We start from the raw sequence: 22,689 nt of genomic DNA on the forward strand, positions 1-22,689 counted from the left end.
TTCCCTGTGCTATACAGTAGGTCCTTATTAGTTATCTGTTTTACATATAGTAATGTGTATATGTCAATCCCAATCTCCCAGTTTATGCCTCCCCACTTTTCCCCCAGGTAACCATAAGATTGTTTTCTACACCTGTGACTCTATTTCTGTCTTGTAAATAATTTCATTTGTACCATTTTTTTTAGATTGCACATATAAGCGATATCATACGATATTTGTCCTTCTCTGACTTATTGCCCTCAGTATGACAGTCTCTAGGTCCATCCCTGTCACTTCAACTGGCATTATTTTGTTCTTTTTAATGACTGAGTAATATTCCATTGTATATTTGTACCACATCTTTATCCATTCATCCATATGTGGATGGGCATTTAGGTTGCTTCCATGTCCTGGCTATTGTAAATAGTGCTGCAGTGAACATTGGGGTGCATGTATGTTTTCGAATTATGGTTTTCTCCAGGTATGTGCCCAGAAGTGGGATTGCTGGATCATACGGTAGCTCTATTTTTAGTTTTTTAAGGAACCTCCATACTGTTCTCCATAGTGGTTGTATCAATTTACATTCCAGCCAACAGTGTAGAAGGGTTCCCTTTTCTCTACACCCTCTCCAGCATTTGTTGTTTATAGATTTTTTGATGATGGCCATTCTGACTGGTGTGAGGTGATACCTCATTGTAGTTTTGATTTGCGTTTCTCTAATAACTAGTTATATTGAGCATCTTTTCATATGCTTTTTGGCCATCTGTATGTCTTCTTTGGAGAAATGTCTATTTAGATCTTCCATCCATTTTTTGATTGGGCTGGGGTTTTTTTTTTGTTATTGAGCTGCATGAGCTGTTTGTGTATTTTGGAGATTAATCCCTTCTCAGTTGCTTCATTTGCAAATATTTTCTCCCATTCTGAGGGTTGTCTTTTTGTTTTGTTTATGGTTTCCTTTGCTGTGCAATAAATTTTTGTGGTGAGAATGCTTAAGATGTACTCTTAGCAACCTTCAAGTATATAATACATATATTTTTTAACTATAGTAATGATGCTGTACATTAGATCCTCAGAATTTACTCTTCTTATAGCTGAACATTTGTATCCTTTGACCTCCATCACCCCATTTCCTCACCCCACAGCCCCTGGCAACCACCATTCTATTATCTGTTTCTATAAAATTGACTTTTTTTAGATTCCATACATAAGTAATAACATACAATATTAGTCTTTCTCTGTCTGGCTTATTTCACTTAGCTTAATGCCCTCCGGATTCGTTCACGTTGTTGCAAATGACAAGATTTCATTCCTTTTTATAATTGAATAATATTTCACTGTGTTTGTGTGTATTTATCACATTTGTGAGATATATATATGATATATATATAGATATGATATAATGATATTCACATTTTCTTTATACATTCATCTGTCGAAGAACATTTGTTTCCATACCTTGGCTATTGTGAATAATGCTGAGTGAACATGGGGGTGCATATATCTTAAAGAGTTAGTGTTTTCATTTTCTTTGGATAAATACCAAGAATTGGAATATCTGGATCATATGGTAGTTCTATTTTTAATTTTGGGGGGAACCTTCTTACTGTTTTCCTTAGTGGCTGTACCAATTTATATTACCACCGACAGTGCACACGACTGTTCCCTTTTCCACATTCTTGCCAACACTTGCTATTTCTTGTCTTTTTGATAATAGCTATTTTAACAGGTATAAGGTGACATCTCATTGTGGTTTCGATTTGCATTTCCCTGATGATTAGGGTTGCTGAGCATCTTTTCATGTACCTGTTGGCCATCTGTATGTCTTCTTCGGAAATATGTCTATTCAGATCCTGCCCAATTTTTAACCAGATTGTATTTTTTTGATGTTGAGTTGTACGAGTTCTTTATATATTTTGGATATTAACCCTTTATTAGATATATGGTTTGCAAATATTTTATTAGGTTTGACTTACATCTATGAATTAATTTAGGGAGCAGTGACATTTTTATGATATTGAGTCATCCTCTTAAAGAACAATGGATGTCTTTCATTTGTTCAAATCTGCTTTTGTATTTTTCAGGAATGTTTTAAAGTTTTCCTCATATAGGTTTTTGTACATGTCTCATTAAATTTGTTCCTATTTTTTTGTTGCTATTATAAATGGGATTTTTCTCTACCATTGTATTCTCTAACAGGTTTTTGTATGTATATGAAGATTATTGATTTCTGAATGTTAATTTTACATCCTGCTGCTTTAATGGTTTATTGTCTTTGAGTTATATTACCATTGATTTTCTAAAGTTTTCTAGATGTACTCTCATGTAATTTTCAAACTTTTTTTATCAGTTCCCATACCTCTAATTCAGTTCTCTTGTCTAGTGGCATTGCAATACCTCTAGTACAATGCTGAAGAGTTGGAAGTAGTGTGCATCCTTGTCTTGTTCCTCATTTCAGTGGAAATGCTATAATGATTTCTCATGAAGTAAATGCTAAATTAAAATTAAAATATGCACATATTTTATCATGTTAAGAAATATCATCAATTCCTATTTCCTGAGTTTTTTAAATCAGGAATCATTTTTATAGTTTGTCAAATATATATAGTCAGATATTTGCTATATTTTCAATGTGTATAGAGATAATTATATATGTCTTTTTAGATATATTTATTGGTATATTATAGTAATGGATTTTCTATTAACTATTTTGTATATAATAACTATTTCTATATAATTTCTGTACATTGACTATTTCTATATGACTTTTCTATTGCATTCTTGAAAATATTCTGCTTTATCATGGCACATTATTTTCCTAATGTAATACTAATTATACTAATATTCATTAGTACTTCTGCATCAGTATTTCTAAGTGATATTGGTCTGTAATATTCTTTCTTTTTTTGGTACTTCGTCAGGTTTAGATATCAGTGTTATATTTGTTTCATCAAAATAAATAGAAAGTCTTCTTAGTTTTTAGTGCTCTGGAATAATTTATGGAATACTGGGATTATCTTACCTGTGAGGCTTTGGTGGAATTTTCCTGTGAAACCATCTGGAATTGATGCTTTTTTGTGGAGTAGTTTCTTGGTACCTTTCTGTGTTGCTTCAGTGAAAATTAGCCTGCTTAGAATTAAGCTTTTTATCTCTAAAGGGGTTAGCTTTGTTAAATTGTTATTTTCTTAGGAAATTAGCTGTTTCACCTAGGTTTTAAAATTTACTTCCATATAAATCTGCAAAATAGTCTCATAATTTTTAAACTTTGTTTTAAGAATTCTCTCTTGTGTGCTATTTAAAATTTGTTAAATTTTTTATATTTGTGTTTTCTCATTTTTTCTCTTGAATCAGCTTGATTCAGTTTGTCTAGTATGTTAATTTTTTTCTCAAAAAAACCCTGAAATTTTTATTTATTGTCTTCTCTTTTTCTTTTCTTTACATAATTAGTTTCTCTTTGTGTCTCCATTATTTTCTTGAGAATCTTTTGGTTTATGTTGTTCTTTTTCTTTTTGAGTTGGGAATTTAATTTATTCTTTTATTTTTATTCCTAAAACTATTAAGGGCCATGCCTTTCCCTCTGATCATTGCTTTAAATGTATCCCATGTATTCTGGTATTGAGTATTTTTATTACCATTATTTTTTAGATATTTTGTAATTTCAGCTTGTATCTCCCTCTTAACCCAAGAGTTATTTAAGAAGGCTTTTTAAAATTTCCAAGTGGGAGAGCCTGTTGGTTTTGATTTTGTTAATAATTCCTTGTTTCATTACACTGTTATCATAAACTGTTCTGTTTTATGGAACCTAGCAGTCTGATTTTTTCTTTGTGACCTAATATATGATCCCTTTTTGTGACTGTTCAATATGAACTTGACAAAAAGGTATATTTTTATTATCAGATGTGAAGTTCAGTATATAGTGACTTGCTCTTCCTTATTGATTATGTTCTTTACTTTTTGGCTGTATCTTCACTTATTTTTGGTCTGATTGATCTGTTTTAATGGGATGGACTGTGGCTGTTGTCTACCCAGCTGCTTTGGGGCCACAAATGGTACTTATTTCTCCCTCCTTCACTATCCATTTTAAATTCCCCTCACCCTCAGCTGCCTCCTCAGTAGGTCTTGGTGACTTATCTGGTAGTATAACCTAAACCTTCAAGACTGTAGGGCAGTTCCAAGATGCGTTGATTGTATCACCTGTGTTTCATGTGTATTCCTTCCTGCCTTTTTTGTATAAAGCAGTCTTTCTTCCGTTTGTTTTTCAGAGTCAGTTAACCATGCCAGTTTGGTGACTCCTCTTTTTGTTTGCTCATATCTTGTCATAAAAAGTCTAAAGTGTCCTGGTAGCAGCTGTAACTTTTAGTTTTTTAGGACCTTTGATGTGCCTCCTGTCAAGAGAGAGCCCCTTTGGGTATCAGGATCTCCAACCCTGAAGAGTCCAAGGTTGTGGAGACAGAACGCACAAAATGTACTGTTATTGGAAGTGATAGCAGATAGGACCACACCTGCTTCTACTTCTTGGTTTGGGACTCATATATCCTTCCTATTAGGAACAAAGCATCATATGGAGGTCTCTGATTTAATAAATACACTGTATCCCAAAGGGTGGTACTCCATCCTTTCATATTGTTTCCTCTGAGCTGGTTCTTCAGTTATATCTTTAGAAGGCAGTTCCAGTGTTCTGTGAGACTGGCTACCTCTAGATGGTGCAAGGTGGATTAAGACCAGTGGATCATATGATGGGCTCACTCTTATACCTCCTTCAATGTAGGGATACTACGCTTTATGAGGTTCCATGCCTGTGGATCAGGCATTCTGTAATTCCCTAGATAGTGGTGCTAGTTAAACCTCTAAAGAGAGGAAAGGCACACTTTAAACTAAAATATGTATCTAACTCTGTAAAGATGAACTGCTGACACTGCCAGATTGAAAGGGGCCCACATGAATGTAAATTTTTTAAGTCTCTTTTTTAAAACATAAATTAAAAGGATGCATTTGCCAAATCAGTGACTACACACCATGTAAGGGAAGGCCTTAGTCATCTGCTTTGGTGATAATACTACACCTGACACAGCAGCTGCATTTGGGGCTGTGGTAGTCTACAGTTATCTCCAGAATAAAACTGATTTCTGTATTGGCCAGTCTGACAAATTAAACAGTGCTATGATAGAGACTGCCACCCGTACATATTTTAGATCTTAAATGGTGGCACTAATCTCTGATATGCTCTCCACACACAATGTGATTGGCCGTCATGTAATTGTGAGTGATTGGCTGATCCTTAGAACCAAAGGTCCACCAAACGATAGGAGTATCCCTGCCTTTTTGGCTCCTTTATAGAAAATCCAGTTCTAATTATTCATTTTCAGGAGGTCTTTTAGAGATACCTATTTTATGTTAATCACCAAAAACACAAAACGGTGGTGAGTTAGATTAAGTCCTGACTTTAAGGAGCTTATATTCAAGAAATTAATACTAAATTCAGACTATGTCAAAGCCTCCACTGTCTGTCTTTTTCCCAGACATCAAGATTAATTAGGTTTGATAAAATTAAAAGTAAAAAATCAGGTCATTCTTTAATAGTCTAGAATCAGTGTAGTTCTCAGAGAAAATTATAAAACAGCCAAAGAATTTCTTTCCTGAGGTCTCTGGTCTTTCCTTTCTATATTCTCTCCCTGTTGGGTATGAGTTCTTGTCTATTTCAAACAACCAGTGTCTCTTTTTCTTTCCATAATTTACCCTTCTTATCAAAGCCTGTTTTTAGAGAAAGACCTGATAAATATATTTCACTCCCATCAGTAACTGGTTAACAGCTAACTGCAATATAATTCCCTCTCAAGGATATTTACATTTCAACACTAAACAGAAACCTGAAAGTAATGCAGTGAGTCTTGAGTATCTTTTAGTGAGCAGGGAAAAATTTGTGGTTGATTAGAAACTTTGATACCCCTCAAATTAATCATATCATACAAGTGGTCACCTACACTACCAATAAGACAGGACAAGACTGGCCAATATTTCTTGCTAGTGCTTTCTAGTTTGGAAATTCAAATCTTCATAAGAGTTAGTAAAAGCAAAGCACTCTGAAGTTTTTGTTGTAAATGCTAAGTTGTTTGCCATTAGCATTGAAGAGAATTGTTCATCATTAAAGGCCATCTGAACAAATGTCACTTCAAAGTTATTTTCTTGCTTATTCTAGGTGAATTATTAAATTGCTGTAACAAAGAAGTAAATATACCTGTGCATTTAGCTCTTCACAGAACTGTAAATATTAGAGGTGTCTCAAGGTAAAACATTATGTACTTTAAAACATAAGATTAAAAATTTTTCCATAATCGTTCTTTGTTTTTAAGAAAAACATATGGAGAATGCTGTACAGGACTCTTTTCTATTCCTTTAAGCATGGTAGTATCAATTTTAGCACTAATCACATGCTTCCTCCCAGTTCTGGCAGCAAACCACCTTCAAATGTGGTAGCAGGATAGTTACAATGTTTGTTGATTCAGCCGTTAACCTCCCTGGGCTACAGAGATTGCCAAATAGTTGAATTTTGGATGATGTTCTTGGTAAATGGGACCAGTTGTTTACTGTAAAAATGAGCTGAGACCACTAATCACAGAGATACCAGAAGTGGCCAAGCAGTAGGTCCTCTTTTTCCACCGTGGTGGTCTTCATTAGAGACAAAGACCAAAGTTTATTTGGAGAGTCTGCTCATTAGTGAAGGCGTGCTTCTAAATGTCCATTTTAGCACTTAAGTGAACTTAACTGGAATGAGGCTGCCTGTGGCCAGCTACATTAGTTGAGTAGCTCTTAGTGCTAATGGATTCCCTTCACTTAAACCAGTTACATCTTTGGTATCTTTTATCAACTGAGTTTGGTTGAGTAATTTGGTGTTTTTAGTTGTTACTCAAAAAGTAGTGCTGAAAGAAAACATGTGATTAAATCAGTCAATAAAAAATTGTTTCTTGAGTTCCTACAGTGTGCAAGGCTGTGCCTAGTGAACACTGTGGGATATATACAAAAAGAATGTGTTATCCATAATTGGGGGAAATTTACAGCCTGCTTGAGAAAGACAAGATATATGCATATACTGTTAATAATGGTAACAGCATCATGTGAGAATTAAATAAATAGTTATTATAGTTCAGTGTTAGTACAGAGAGTTAACATAAGATAAAAGGATTAGGGAAAGGGTCTTGGAAAAGATGGATCTTGAATTAGACTGTTGATGAATAAAGGGCAGGAAAAGGGGGAAGCAATCCATGCAGGGTAAATCACATGAGCAGAGCTAGACATCTAGGTAATATGCTTGGTGGATTTACAGACAGTGAATAAAACTGGCTAGCTGATGCAGATTTCTTGTGTTGGTTTAGAGTGACAGATAAGGTTATAAAAGTAGATTGGTGCCAAATTGCATAAGGCCTTTGATTCTAAGCTATATCAGAGGCACAGTATTCAGTAGCTAGGTAGTCAGGCCTAATACCACAGTCGTATTGTGGAAAAAAATATGGAATCTTCCCCTTCATCTCCCAAGTAAACCAGCCAAAGTTTTATTGATTTGCCTGGTTTCTGTCCATAACAGTCACAAATTTCTATCCTTTCATACTCAGTATAAGTGGCAGTCTCTATAACTGTTGTCTGAAAGGGGATGGAATCTTCTGCCAACCTAGGATGAATCTTAGTACTATTAGTTACTGTTAATAATAGTACTTAGTACTTTTGTTACAATGAGGTAGACCTGAAGCTGTTCACCAGATTTAGGAGGAAATCTTTCCATCCAGAGGAGAGTTAGCAACAACTAGGGCAACTGTCTTTGAAGATGCTTCCTGTTCCCAGTACTTGGTCTACAGCCATCTTTCCCAGTTCCTCCTTTTAGCAGGCAATAAAGTGCGGGACGATTTATTGCCTGGTTGACTGCACAGTTTGGTCAAATTCACTGCCAATTCCCATTAACTCTCCTCATATCCTGTTATCATCTGGTGAAGCCCTCATACTTCCTCTTACAGAAAGCTATGTCTCCATCAGTATCCCGTCCTCATGACCTGAACCGTCAGGGACTGTGAAGGATCTGAGATTTTATCCTGTTTGCAAGCCAACAAGTTAGCCTGACAGTTTCAAAGATTCTGGTAGAAGACACAAGATTCCTGGGATAGAGACAAATGATAGTTTATTACTCTCAGCAATAGTAGTTTCTGGAGTATCAACATTTCTGCACTGACTCACTGAGCTTCAGTTTCCAGAGGGTGATATGAAGAGACCGGGATGACCTTTGCATATACAGTGGGTTGCATTTTATAAGAAGAACTTGGAGCTTAGGGAAGCTGAATCTTTTATAATGGACAGCTATAAAAAATAATGGGTTCCAGAAAAAGACATTATTATATGGACAGTAAGTGTTCCTGACTTTTGCTATAGGGGGAGACACTATCTCTATGTTTACTATACAAAATTCCCTGAAAAGAGACTGGTATGAGAAATGGTAAGTACCTCATTTACATAATGTGCAGAAATTCAAGAGACTATGGAGAATTGTCTCCAGCAACATGTTAAGGTAAATGTTGGAGGTATAAAGATGAGTAAGATACATTCATTTTCCTCCATGAGCTCACATTATATTGGAATAAACACGTCCATAATTATAATATAGTGCAATAAGTACTAAACAGCCATGTTAACAGAGTTCTGTAGGAATATAAAGGAACAGCTACTGATTTTGACTAAGAGGAACTATGAAAGGCTTCACAGATCATGTTACATTTGAGTTAGTAACAAATTGTATGATGAAGGAACCTCAGGGGTGGAGGGAGTTAAGAAAGACTTCTGAGAAGCATGGTTGCTTGACCAAAGATGAAGACGTAGTGGGGACTTACCAAATGCAAGCAGAGGGCAAGGGCATTCCAGAACAGATATATGAGGAAGCTGGGTGTATTTAGAAAACTGCAGACAGTTCAGTGTTTTAGTCAAGTCTGTTTCCATTAAAAATGACAGAAACCTAATTCAAACAGTTTTCAGCCAAAAAATCAGGACTGGCTAATGTAGTCAGGAAGTCCAGCAGTGCATGTGCCTAGAGGTTTGGCTAGATACAGGAGCTGGATGAATATAATCAAATTACTCTCATCTTCTAGCCTTATCTCTGTTGGCTTCATTTACAAACATTGTGGAACAGGTGGCTCTTGGCAACTCTAGGCTTATATTGCTCTAAGAGTTAGCAATCTTAGCAAAAAGAAAGCACTCTTCTTTCTCTGTAGCTCCAGCAGAAATTCTAAGGTAGGCTCCAGACAATCTGACTGGGATTACACGGTCATCTTTAAGTCAATCACAACAGCCATGAAACAGGAATACTGTAATTGGCAGGATTTGGATCACCTAGGGGTATAGGTGATCCTATACCCCTAAAAACTGGGATGGGGACCAGAAGCACATACACTGCAAACTGGGGAAGAGAGTAGTTCCCCAAACAGATGGTGAGCAGATAAAAAGAAATGCCGTCTACATTTCACATTTTTGGTGCCCAATATCTGTATATACCCTTCTTCCCACTTACACAGGTTTTAAAATGCCTTTGGTAACATAGTGCATGTGGCTACCCACACAGCTGAAAATACACTCTCCCTTCTCCAAAGAAAGATAACCCAATGTATTGGTCAGTTATTGGTTACAGCTCCAAGGCCAGGCTCTTTGGGTAAGGAGCATTCTCAGTGAGACCCAGATACAGGTCTACATCTCAACTAATCAGTATATGATTTTAGAAAGAAAACAAAATAGCCACACTATTCATTCCATTTGGAAAACGAGAGAATGAGAAACAACATAAGAGTGGCCCAGGCCCATAGTTGTGTATTTAAACCAAACGTAGGCAATGGATACATGACAGTTCCTCATAACAATATAAATCAGCTTTTTAAATCACCCAAATTCCCACTCCCTGCCACAAATTTACACACACTGAAATGAGAATCTGAGGTAAAGAGTCTCTGGAATATATCATACATTCTATGAAATAAGAGAATATCTTCATTCTCTAGTATATGTTCAGTACCAAGAACAATGCCTGACACATGGCAACTACGTGTTGAAGGAATGACTATATATTCTTAAAGATGCTCATAAGAATTCTAAATGAGTCATGTATATAGACAATGAGTACCTAAAATGATATTTATCTAAAGGTAAGTATCAAATCACAGTCATGTTATTATCTCCAAAACATTTTGAAATATGAGTTTCACTGATTTTTATCTGGGGACAGGTTTTCTAAGGTTGTTTACGTGGTTGCAAGCTATCGTCTACCAAAAAGCAAGTGGTTATCTAAAACATCCAATGCCAACTACCTTTTTGCTTTACAGTTTTATTGAAGTATAATTTACATATAACAAAACTACCTATATTTAAATTGTACAATTTGATAATTTTTAGACATATGTTTAACTTGTGAAACAATCACTGAAATCAAAATAGTGAACTCATCCATCAAACCCCAAAATTTCTTTGTTTACCTTTGTAACCTTTCCTTTCTGTCCTTCATGTTCCTCCTTTCCTCAGTCTACTACTGATCTGCTTTTTGTTACTATAGGTTATCCAAACTTAAGTATCAAATAATGGTCGAAATAAATTATTTTAAAATTATAAGTTTAGTAATAGTTTTCTGTAGATTTCAGTAGAATGAAAGTAGCCTTTGCAATTGACTTTGTAGGTTTTTTTGAGTGACTTCACATATACTGTGAATACTATTTAAGCAAAGTTTTATTTAGAAGAGAGAGTGTATGCTATGTCATAAAGGATTTTATTGTCTTTGTGGATTTTCTCTGAGCTTTTAGAATGTTACATATAAATGGAATTTAGAGTTCAGCTGTGCTATATTTATTGCTTAAATATATAGAATTACAAAAGGGGAAATATATAAATAGCAATAATCATTTGCAAAGATTTTTAACAGTATCATAATGAAAAAACTCTGGTTTTGATGGCTTTTTAGACCTAAAACAGCAAAAGAAAATGAAAGTGAGCCAGATACTTAGATGAATTCTTTATTCTGCATTTATTTTTCCAGAAGCTCATATTTTCTATTTGTGGTTTTTTCAGAAGACAGAACAGTTCCTTAATTTGCAGTTGCACACTGCCCTGTGCTCAAGTTTAGTTTCTATAGTTTACCGGGAAAGTGAATTTATTATTTTAGTCCTTTCAGATATTTTTTTGGCATTAACTTTTGGATAGATTATTCTCACTCAGAAAAGGTCATTTAAATCTTCTTTTATTACTTTCCTACTTGGACTCAGTATATTCCCGACATGGCATGTACTTCCACAAATGCTAAAGAACAAAATCTTATGATTGTTTTTTGGATCCATGTCTCAAACTAAATTCTCTCCTTACAGAACCTCTCTCCCTCTGGATGCATTCATTCTTGTTTGCATATGAAAAATTTCAATCCTATCTATAGAAGCTATACTAGTTGGTTATTTTTTGTTGGGGTGGAGTTGTTTGCTTTTTCAGACAAAGGGTAACTTTTGAATTTGCGTAATTGAAAATATAATTATTCAAATAGAATTTGTTTTTAATTTGTTCATCAATTCAGGCCATCAAATTTTTGTTGAATGTACTTTGAATGTACTGTATGCCCAGCACCAGACAAGGCTTTGCGTAACTTTGCCCTTTAGGAATTCATAATTTTTATGTTGCCCTATCTTAAATGGTTTCTTAATTTTATCTTTTCTCAATATGACTATTTTCAAAGGAATATATTCATCTCTACTTTGTTCAGACTTATAAACTACTCAGAAGATAAATTTAAGTCAAATCATATTGTGTTCTTGTGTATTTAATGCGTAGTGTATATAAAAATCAATGAAAAAACTTGAAATTTTTCATGATAGTTAAATGACCTAAATGTCACTCTTATCTATAATAAGAGTATTTAAAGCTATATTATAAAATATCAGAAAAATTTAAATTTCCCCAAATATGTACTTTACTTTTAACCTATTATAATTGAACGTGTTATTACCTCCAAAATAATACAAATTCTGAACTTTACTGATTTCATCTGGGGCCAAGTTCAATGAATAAATTCTACTTTCTCTCTAATGGTCTTCAAATCATTACAAACTGTTACCTACCAAAAAACAAATGATTATCTAAAACACCCAATACCAATTAACTTATTTTTGTATAGTTTTGTACAGGTATAATTGAGGTATATTATAATATAATAAGCTGTATATTTTAAATTGTATAATTTCATAATTTTTCATGTACGTATAACCTGTGAAACCATCACCAAGATCAAGATATAAAAGGTATTTGTCAAACTCAACACTTGTTCATTTTTTGTAATCCCTCATTTTGTTTTTCTGCCCCCACCCTTCCCAGATTACCACTGATCTGCTTTTTGTCACTTTAGATTAATTTGCATTTTTCTAAAGTTTTATGTAAATGAACTCATATAGTATATACTCTTTTTTGGTCTGGCTTCTTTTACTTAGCATAATGTATTTGAGATTCATCCAGGGTTGCCACATCCAGGTTGTTTCATCTTACCAATATACCATAATTAGTTTATTCATTGGATTTATTTATTTGTGGATTATTTATCAGTTTACCATTTTTAACTATTTTTTTTAACTGAAAGGACTATATATTTCAAAATAAAACAGACTTACCACTCTTATTAAAGAATTACTAATGTGCTTAATGTATACCATAGAGCATCACATATTTATTCTGTTAGGAGCCTCTAGCTTCCAGACTTCTGACAGCTGCCAGAATAAGAATGACAATATTTTAATTTTATGATTTCTTAGGAAACTAATGGAATCTGCTAGTGCTTTGGTTCCCAGGTTTTGCTTTAAAAATGCATGTGAACTAGACTCAGCCTTTAGTGATTAGAGAATAATAAAATGTTTTTACTGGAAAGGATACTGAATCACTCTTTTCAGTGCAGTAAACAAACGTTAGCAGTCCAAAAACAGAAGACACATTTTTATTATTTTTAAAGCTACTTGAGTTTCCTGCTTCTTAATAAAAATTGGTGATTAAACTATTTCTATTAAGAAGGCACCACATGCAAGATACAAAATCAATATACAAAAAATATCAGTTGTTTCTATACACTAATAATGAACTATCAGAGAACTTAAGAAAACAACCCCATTTATAATTGCATCAAAACAAACAAACAAACAAAAAAAACCCCTAGGAATAAATTTAACCAAGGGGGTGAAAAACCTGTATGTTGAGAACTGTAAGACATTGATGAAAGAAATTGAAGGAGACACAAATTAATGGAAAGATATTCCATGTTCGTGGATTAGAAGAATTAATATTGTTAAAATGTCCATACTACCCAAAGCAACCTACAGATTCAGTGCAATCCCTACCACAACTCCAATGGCATTTTTCACAAAAATGGAACAAAGGATCCTAAAATTCATATGGAACCACAAAAGACCCCAAATAGCTGAAGCAACCTTGAGAAAGAAGAACAAAGCTGGAGGCATCACACTTCCTAGTTTCAAACTATATTACAAAGCTATAGTAATCAAAACAGTATGATATTGCCATAAAAACAGACACATAGATTACTGGAACAGAAGAGAAGGGAAAAAATGACCAGAAATAAATCCATCCACATGTGGTCAGTTGATCTATGACAGAGGAGCCAAGAATATACAGTGATGGAAAAGTCAAGTCTCTTCAATAATGGTTTGGGAATATTGGACAGCCACATGCAAAAATATGAAACTTGACCCCCTATATTACACTATACACAAAAAATAAAATGGATTAAAAACTTGAACGTAATACCTGAAACCATAAAACTCATAGAAGACAACATAGGCAGAAAGCTGCTTGACATCGGTCTTGATGATGATTTTTTTGGATTTGACACAAAAACACAGGCAACAAAAGCTAAAATAAACAAGTAGGACTACATCAAACTAAAAAGGTCCTGCACAGCAAAAGAAACCATCAACAAAGTGAAAAATCAGACTATCAAATGGGAGAAAATATTTGCAAATTAAATATCTGATAAGGGGTTAATATACAGAATATATAAAGAACTCATATAACTCAATAGCAAAAAAAAATCTGATTAAGTATTATTCAGCCTTAAATTATTTGTAATAACCTGGATGCACCATGAAGGTATTATGCTAAGTGAAATAAGTCATACAGAGAAAGACAAATGCTACATGATCTCACTTTAATGTAGAATCTAAACTAAAACAAACACAAAAAATCCTCATAGATACAGAGAACAGATTGGTGGTTGCAGGAGGCAGGGGTCAGGTGGGGAAGGTGGGTGAAGTGGGTAAAAGGGTGCAGACTTCCAGTTACAAATAATTCATGGGGAGGTAATGCAGAGTATGGTAACATAGTTAATAACACTGTATTGTACATTTGAAAGTTTCTAAGAGAGCAGATCTTAAAAGTTATCATCACACACACACAAAATTACAACTAAGCATGGTGATGGATGTTAACTAGATTTACTGTGGTGATCATTTCTTTCTCTCTATATTTATATACAGGTGTTTTACACCTGGAACTAATATGCTTTATGTCAATTATATCTCAATTTTTAAAACAAGCACCGCAAGTCAGACTGCTCATCCTTTTCCTCACTAAGGTGTTATATTTTCAATTGTGATGTGACAACTTAGATAGTGAAGCACATTGTGGGAGAAACCATTTTGACTTTTCAGTGTTTACTAAAGTATTTTAGATGAAAAAAAATAAAGCATTTTATCAGATTTTTGTTTTTAATTTTTTTTCTGCATAGTTTCATGCCAATGTAGTTTTCTAATGAAAGTTATAGACTCTGAATGGTGTATTTTTAAATCTTTCAATCTCTGAGCTCTTTGAAATTTTGCTACTTGGCAAGGATGGCCACGTCCTGTCATTTGATTTACATTTTCAACAATGAATTAAAAAAAACTTTATTTTGTAGACATAGGTTATCATTAAAATTCAGTTGACCCAGTTAACTCTGATTTTTATATTTTAAATTTATTATTTAAAAGGTAAGATCTTTACTTGGTGGTAAACCAGGTACGGAATTTTTTTTTTAAGGGCTTCAAATGCTTGGCTTTCTTATTTATTTATTTATTTATTTATTAATTTATGGCTGTGTTGGGTCTTCATTTCTGTGCGAGGGCTTTCTCTAGTTGTGGCAAGCGGGGGCCACTCTTCATCGTGGTGCGAGGGCCTCTCACTCTCGTGGCCTCTCTTGTTGCGGAGCACAGGCTCCAGACGCGCAGGCTCAGTAGTTGTGGCTCACAGGCCTAGTTGCTCCGCGTCATGTGGGATCTTCCCAGACCAGGGTTCGAAACCGTGTCCCCTGCATTATCAGGCAGATTCTCAACCACTGCGCCACCAGGGAAGCCCTGGAATTTTTTAAATAATAAAAATATTCCCATTAGCTCTCTGTTTTATGCATGGCAGTGCACATACATCAATCCCAGTCTCCCAATTCATCCCACCCCACACTGTGTCCACATGTCCGTTCTCTACATCTGGGTCTCTATTCCTGCCCTGCAAATAGGTTCATCTGTACCATTTTTCTAAATTCCACATATCTGTGTTAATATACGATATTTGTTTTTCTGACTTACTTCACATTTTATGACAGACTCTAGGTCCACTGCCATGTGTAAAACGGATAGCTAGTGGGAACCTGCTGTATAATGCAGGGAGCTCAGCTTGGTGCTCTGTGGTGACCTCGAGGGGTGGGATTGTGGGTGGGGGTTGGGAGGGAGGTCCAAGAGGGAGGGGATATATGTATACATGTAGCTGATGCACTTCGTTGTGAAGCAGAAACTAACACAACATTGTAAAGCAACTATACCCCAATTTTAAAAAAACAGTTTATTTAAAAAAATATATTCTCTGGCCAAGTTTCAAAGGTATCCTATTTGAGGAGAGTTTTTTCCTCCTTTTAATAACTATACTGATGTGCTTCTGAACTTTTAAATGAAGTTTTAATTTTAAAATATTCAACTTACATGGCTATAATATAAGAACAGGTTTGCTGACATCTTTTGTCTCTTATTCCCTGGTCTTTGGTACTTTTTGTCTTTTAAATATTCCTTTACTATAATTTTAATGATTAAGAAGGAGCAGATATTCATGCATATATACTCAATAGTTCATATTTATCCAGAAGCCACCTCATAACGTTTTTCTTACTGTTTATTGAAAGTAAAGCACAGACACTAAAAACTATATAAAACAAATGTATATCACAAACAGTTATAAGACAAACACTCTTGTAACTACCACACAGGTCAGGAATAGAACTGCCAGTTATCCCCAGAAACTTTTATGGATCCCAACCCAGCCACAAGCCTATCTCTCCTGCAGTAAGTAAGCAGTTCCCCTTTTTTCTTTCATGGTTTATCACTCGGGTGTACATCTTTTAAAACTGTAGTTTAGTCTTGTTTGTTTTACTCTTGTGTCTTTCAGTCTACAAGTTCTCCTTCCATTGCCTTTTCCCCACTTTATAATTTAATTGTTGAAGATCCCGAGCCATTTAACCTGTAGAGATTCCCACAGCCTGTATTTTGCTGATTATAGTCTCATGGTGTAGTTAAGCATGTTTCTCCCTCTGTATTTCCTGCAAATTCGTAGCCACATATAGAGGCCTAGCCAAGGTCAGTTTTGCTTGTTTGTTTTTGGCAAGACTATGGGTGATATTGTATTCTTTCATTAGGAAGCACAAAATATCTATCATCATTCTGTGATGTTAGTTAATAGTTGTGATTCCTCAACTCCCTACATACATTAGATCATTTAGGGGATTGCAAAATGGAGATATTCTTGTTCTTTCACTTCTTTTTCATTTATTGGCTGGAATACATCCCCTAATCTACTATTTGGTTAGTTGTGTTATTGTATGTATAGAAAAGGTAGAATAAATGCTTGATTCTTCACCTTTGTTTACCAGTTTTGGAAATAATGAGTTGGCTTTCTTTCATCTGCTAAATGTGAATAATTTTTTTTTGTATCATTTTGAACTTCTGAATTGAATCATATTTGACCTGTTGCAATCCATTGCAATTTTTGTCCTTACTGAAGTTCATATTGTCCCATTTCTGGCTGGTGAGATCCTCTTCAAGCTCCCAGAGTTCTTTTAACGTGACTCCAGGTTTGATACCTTTTACAGCTTGGTTTCTAGTATAACAAGGTGTTCCAGGCTCAGCTGGAGAATGGACAGGAATTATGAATTTATCTATGAGCATGCTGTGAACCAGTGGTTGTAAACTGGTATTGAGGGGCCAAAAGTAGCCACCAGCCATGTAGTCCCTTTTTATTGTCAAAAGAAACAAATCATTATTCAAGAGCAAAAAAAATCAATTTTTTTAGCATTTACTATGTGCCAGGTGTTGTACTAGTTTCTGGGAATATGGTGGTTAATAAGAGATAAAGCTGCCCTCAGGGAATTTACAATCTGATGAGGAAAACAATACAAGCCAAAACACTATCAAGTAAACTTGTAGGACCCTAGGATGGTGTGAGTCTTAGAAGGGGCCTAACTCAGGGTATTGGAGGTCAAAGAAAGATTTGCAAGTGATATATTATTTAATCTCCTATTTAAAACTTAAGTGTTCCAGGTAAAGAAAGATAAGGGAAAATTACTCAAGGCAGAGAAAGTATAGATGAACGTGATTTCCTTTAGTTAGAAAAGCCATCAGCATGTCTGTATTAAACATATTGTGTTCCAAAACTTCCAGAAATCTGATCCTGTGTCCAGTCTTTCTGTTACCACTGCCTTTTCTCTTGACAGAAACGACCACAAGTAATATTTTTCTCCACAGAATCCAAGTGTTAAATTGGAGTCATTTCTGTCCTAATCCAGACTGGATAAGTTGGTATCACTTACTGTTGATTTTTTCTTTTTTTCCAAGATGAGTTTTCCAGAATCAACCTTGCTGTTCCATCTTACTTGTTGGCATTTTAATTACCATAATATTTACCCCTCCAATGAACTGTCTTTTCTAGCTGACATTCATACTTAATTGCAGCCTTCTTTACTTTTAAAGATATGATTCTTGTACTTATCCTACTTTTTATTCCTTTGTCCATGTCAGAAGGAAACACTGAAACAGCTTATCTGTGACAAAATACAAGGAAAACTATAATTATTAGCTTATTATCAATATTGAAACTGATCATGATGAAGTTCATTCTAATGTATTATTTCAGTAAGAATATCGAGCTAACCATTTTGGAGCAACACTGTTGGCCTTTTCTCAGCACAGATTTTTCTGACACTTTGGTCCATTTCTATTTCTTGAGAAAACTGTTTTAGCCTGCTAAAGTATAATTTCTGAAAAGGTAAAATTATGATTTTCAGGCAAATATGAAGTAAACATGGGTCAAAGATTTTATTCAATTTGTTAATTAATGATGGAACCAGTAAGATGTTAATACAAATTCAAAGAACATTGAGCTATTTACAGACAATTGAATATGGGAATGTTAGAATAAGATAGTTGAGTTCGATACAAAACTGATTAGTATCCTGTATGTTAAGCTATATAACCTTTGGGGTTATTGTTTTTTTCACCAAACAGAAGAATTAGCATATAGTTAGTAAACAGTGAGTCTAACAAAGTACATTTCCCTAATCCTTGGGTGGCTCTGTGTCCCATATGACACTGAAAAGACCTGTTACTTTTTTTTTTTTGCCTTTTTTTCAAGTTGTGAATGATTAGAGAATTTTCTTTGGGTCTGAGGATTGTTCATGAATAACTGATGAAGTAAGCTCTGTTTTAGTATACTTAGTAAGTTTTGTATTCCAATGTCAGACAACTGCCTAACGATTAATCTTTAATATTGAAGTTTTGAGGAGAATAAATCATTTTTATTGGACATCAAAGAAAGGCAAAGGGAATTTCTATATGCTTAATAGATTTAAAGTAATTTGCTATGGAATAAACTCTCTATATTTTTATGTTCCCTAGGGTTTTCCTGGAGATATTGGGATTCCTGGACAAAATGGCCCTGAAGGATCAAAGGTAAGGAAAAAAAAAAGAAAAAGAAAAACAGAAGAAGAAAAAAGTATGGTATCTGTAGTTTTCTAATGTCAAATCTCAATGAATGGGTAAAAAAATATTTTAGAAATATCAGAACATTTCTGGATATTTTTGAGCTGACTCGGTGCATTTAAAAAACCTTGTACAGCTTGTTTTGAGATAATCAGGAAGTAGTTTGCGTGTCTGGTTGTTCTTTTGGTATCATTTGTTTAGTAGGAGTATGTTTATACAGCCTCTTGGGTTCAGGTCATTGAAAATGATTTTCCTGGTTTGGTCTAGACTTAGATTAGGGTGACAATATTTGCAAAGCACGTAAATAACTGAAAAAAACGATTTCTTAGGTGAAAAAAATTTAAAAACCCAAAAACCTATAGCCTACACTGAATAGATGAGAGTTTTCTGACCACTAAAACCCTTTAGGGCCTATTAAATATCCACTGATTAAAATAAAAGAAAGCCTATGGTGTTCTGGAATTTATACATAGTACAAACTACCTGCAGAAACCTAATCATTTCTAACTTCCTTTACTGTTGTTGTGTATGTATACTAGAAATTATCCATAGAAAACCTTTAAATACCAAGCTTTGCCAAGCAGGCTGACATAGAATGAGCATCGTAAACAAATAAAGTATTGTGAATAGACACAGAACAATGAAGTAGCCTGAAGTTTGGAGAACTGGCAGGTTATGAAGTATAGCTGCTGTGGAAGGTTATTAGTGTGAGTAGAGAGGAAGTGTTAGGGGATGAAGCTGGAAAGGATATTAATATAGCTATATTTGTTAGTGTACTATAGTGTCAAGCACTACAGTACTGTAGTAAATGTTTTACAGATACCTCATTTAATCTTCACAACATCTTTATGAGGTGGATTTTATCCCCATTTTATAGATAGTTAAGTTATTCCCTCAGTCACATAACTAACAGGTGACTTAGGCAGGATTCTCACCCAGACATGATTTCAAAGTCTGAGCTCTTAACCACTTAGTTTGGGGATTAAATTGTGGGGAAGGTTTAAGACCATGTTGAAGAGTTCCTACTTCTACCATGGGCATCATGGAGTAATCAAAGATTTTTAAATAGTAAAGTAATCTAGGTGATTTATGTTTTAAAAAAGACACCTCTTATGTCAGCATGGAGGATGGTTTAACAAGACAAAGAGATGAGCTAGAAAAAGCTAGAAAAGAAGTTATAAAGATCTGAAGTGAAATAGAACATTAATTCAATCAACAAATATTTACTGGCTGCCTCTTATGTGACAGCCATTGTGCTAGACCCTAGGGCTACAAAGATGAAAAGTCCTGCTTCCTACTTTCAAGAAACTTACAATCTAGAGAAATATATGCAGGAAATCCTTTATAATAACCATGTGAATAACATATAATATGTGATACTGTGTGAGTATATGGTTAGGGGACTCGGATTACACTTTGTAGAGAAGGTAGCACTTGAGCTGACATGATGAATGAGTCAGAATTTGTAGACAGACAAGTAAGATATATGGCATTCAGGAAAAGGAAACCTGTGAGAGGATGAAGGTGCAGTATTTGGAACACATTTGTACTAAAAGTTATTCATTCTTTATGTGAAATTAAAATCTAACTGGGCATCCTGTGTGTTATTTGAAAACACTACTGGCCACCTAACAACTCTCCCTGTACATATTCAGCCGTATTTCCCCCTCCCTTTCTGTCTCCACAGAAAAATTATCCCCCCCCCTCCCCAGTATTCAAATTTCACATGTTTTGTATCAAACCCTCCCCTGACCCCTGAATGACCTCATACCATCAGTTATCACCTTTATCCTGATCTCTCCTTTGACTCAAAATTTCCTATCTTTGCCCTTGAAACCATTTTCACTGCCAATGTTTTAGTTTAGGCCCTATTTATTCTTCACCAGGATTAGTGTAATAGCCCTCTAATTGTTCTTGCCACCATTCTGGCATTTCTTCAAATCTACATCCAAACTACTGATGTAATAATGTTTGTAAAGTACAGATTTCATCATGTCATTCTTGTACTTAAATTCTTCAGTATCTCCACAGCTTCCAGGTTAAGGATTATAATTCTTTACTTTTTACACAAGGTTCTTTATGACCTACTCTCCCTCTCTAACTCTGTTGTCATCTAGTCACATCTCCCATTGCTCTTTCAAAAGCGTTACTCCAGGTAGACTATTTAGAGTACCAAACCATGCCATACTTGTTCAAATCTCACAGCTTCCTGCATGCTGTTTTTTTAATCTGGATCTGTGCCCTACTTATCTAGCTAACACCTACACATCCCATGCCACATTGTCCAGGAAGCTTTTCCTGTTCCTCTCAAATCTAATTGAGATATCTCTTCTCTGTATTTCTAAAAAAATCTATCAAGCACTTATCTTCATATAACTGCTGATTTGCTTATCTCTCTATTAGACTATAAGCTTTTTGAGAAAGACACTAATTGGTTTTATACATATCACAATAACCATGATAATATTCATAGCACATAATAGGAACATAATAGATATTGGCTGAGTGGATGATTGATTGAATGACTATTTAAAAGCTAATTCAGAAATAGAAACAATACAACTTGGCAACTGATTAAATGAAGGTGATGGGAGAAAGAGAAGTCAAAGATAAAACCGGGACTATGACTTGGGTTACTGATGTCATTGACTTAACTAAGGAACTCAGAAGGAGGAGCAGGTTTGGAAGATGGGGAAGACAAGAAATTTGATGCTGGGTATATTTAGCTTGCGGTATCTGGTTGACGTCGAGACAGAAATAATCAATATCTAGTAGTAAACCAAATCCCAAAGTAGAAATAGTAGCATGAATGGACATTGAGAGAGAGAGGTAGTATAGAGAACTGAGTTGAGAATTTCTCATATGTAATTTAGCCCCTTACCTGCTGTATACTTAGGAACTTGAACTTGATGCATATATAAACACATTCCTTTTTCCATTCATTCAGTAATTCATTCGTTTAACATTTATTGAGTTTCTTTTATGTTTTAACCCAAGTACTAAATATGGGTTGATAAAGATTTCTGAACTATGGTCCCTCCCCTTGATGAGATTACAGTTCAGAGAGAGGTTGGAAAAAAAAAATCACAAAGTATTGTAAGACGTGCTATATAAAAGAGTTGGTGAAGGGCTATGAGAGCCTAGATAATTGAGCAACAGATTCTGCCTTAGGAAATTGGGAATTACTTCAAGAGGAAGTAATAATTGAACTTAATTTTTTTTTCTTCTGTAGGGTTTCCTAACTTTAAAAAAATGTTATTGAAGTATAGCTAATATACAATATTATATAAGTTACAGGTGTACAACACAGTGATTCACAATTTTCTAAAAATTAAAAAAAATTAATTTTATATTGGAGTATAGATGATTAACAATGTTGTGTTAGTTTCAGGTGTACAGCAAAGTGATTCAGTTATACGTATACATGTGTATATTCTTTTTCAAATTCTTTTCCCATTTAGGTTGTTACAGAATATCGATCAGCATTCCCTGTGCTATACAGTAGGTCCTTGTTGGTTATCTATTTTAAATATAGCAGAGTGTACATATCAATCCCAAACTCCCAATCTATCCTTCCCCCCCACTTTGTCCCCCTGGTAACCATAAGTTCATTGTCTAAGTCTGTGAGTCTTTCTGTTTTGTAAATAAGTACATTTGTATCCTTTTT

At 34.6% G+C, this 22,689-nt stretch overlaps 1 protein-coding gene across 7 annotated transcripts in view; it reads left to right on the forward strand.

Annotated features, from left to right (window-relative positions):
• COL24A1 (collagen type XXIV alpha 1 chain) overlaps positions 1-22,689 on the forward strand; it is a 425,611-nt gene that overhangs the window by 164,635 nt on the left and 238,287 nt on the right. For all 7 annotated transcript variants that reach the window (XM_029227745.1, XM_029227744.1, XM_029227743.1 and 4 more), the window contains one exon: positions 18,939-18,992. In XM_029227745.1, the coding sequence (XP_029083578.1) occupies positions 18,939-18,992 (54 nt within the window). The remainder of the gene's footprint in view (positions 1-18,938; positions 18,993-22,689) is intronic.

Source organism: Monodon monoceros, unplaced genomic scaffold (assembly GCF_005190385.1).
Source record: "Monodon monoceros isolate NGI ecotype Baffin Bay Population unplaced genomic scaffold, NGI_Narwhal_1 Super_Scaffold_18, whole genome shotgun sequence".
Lineage (NCBI taxonomy): Eukaryota > Metazoa > Chordata > Mammalia > Artiodactyla > Monodontidae > Monodon > Monodon monoceros.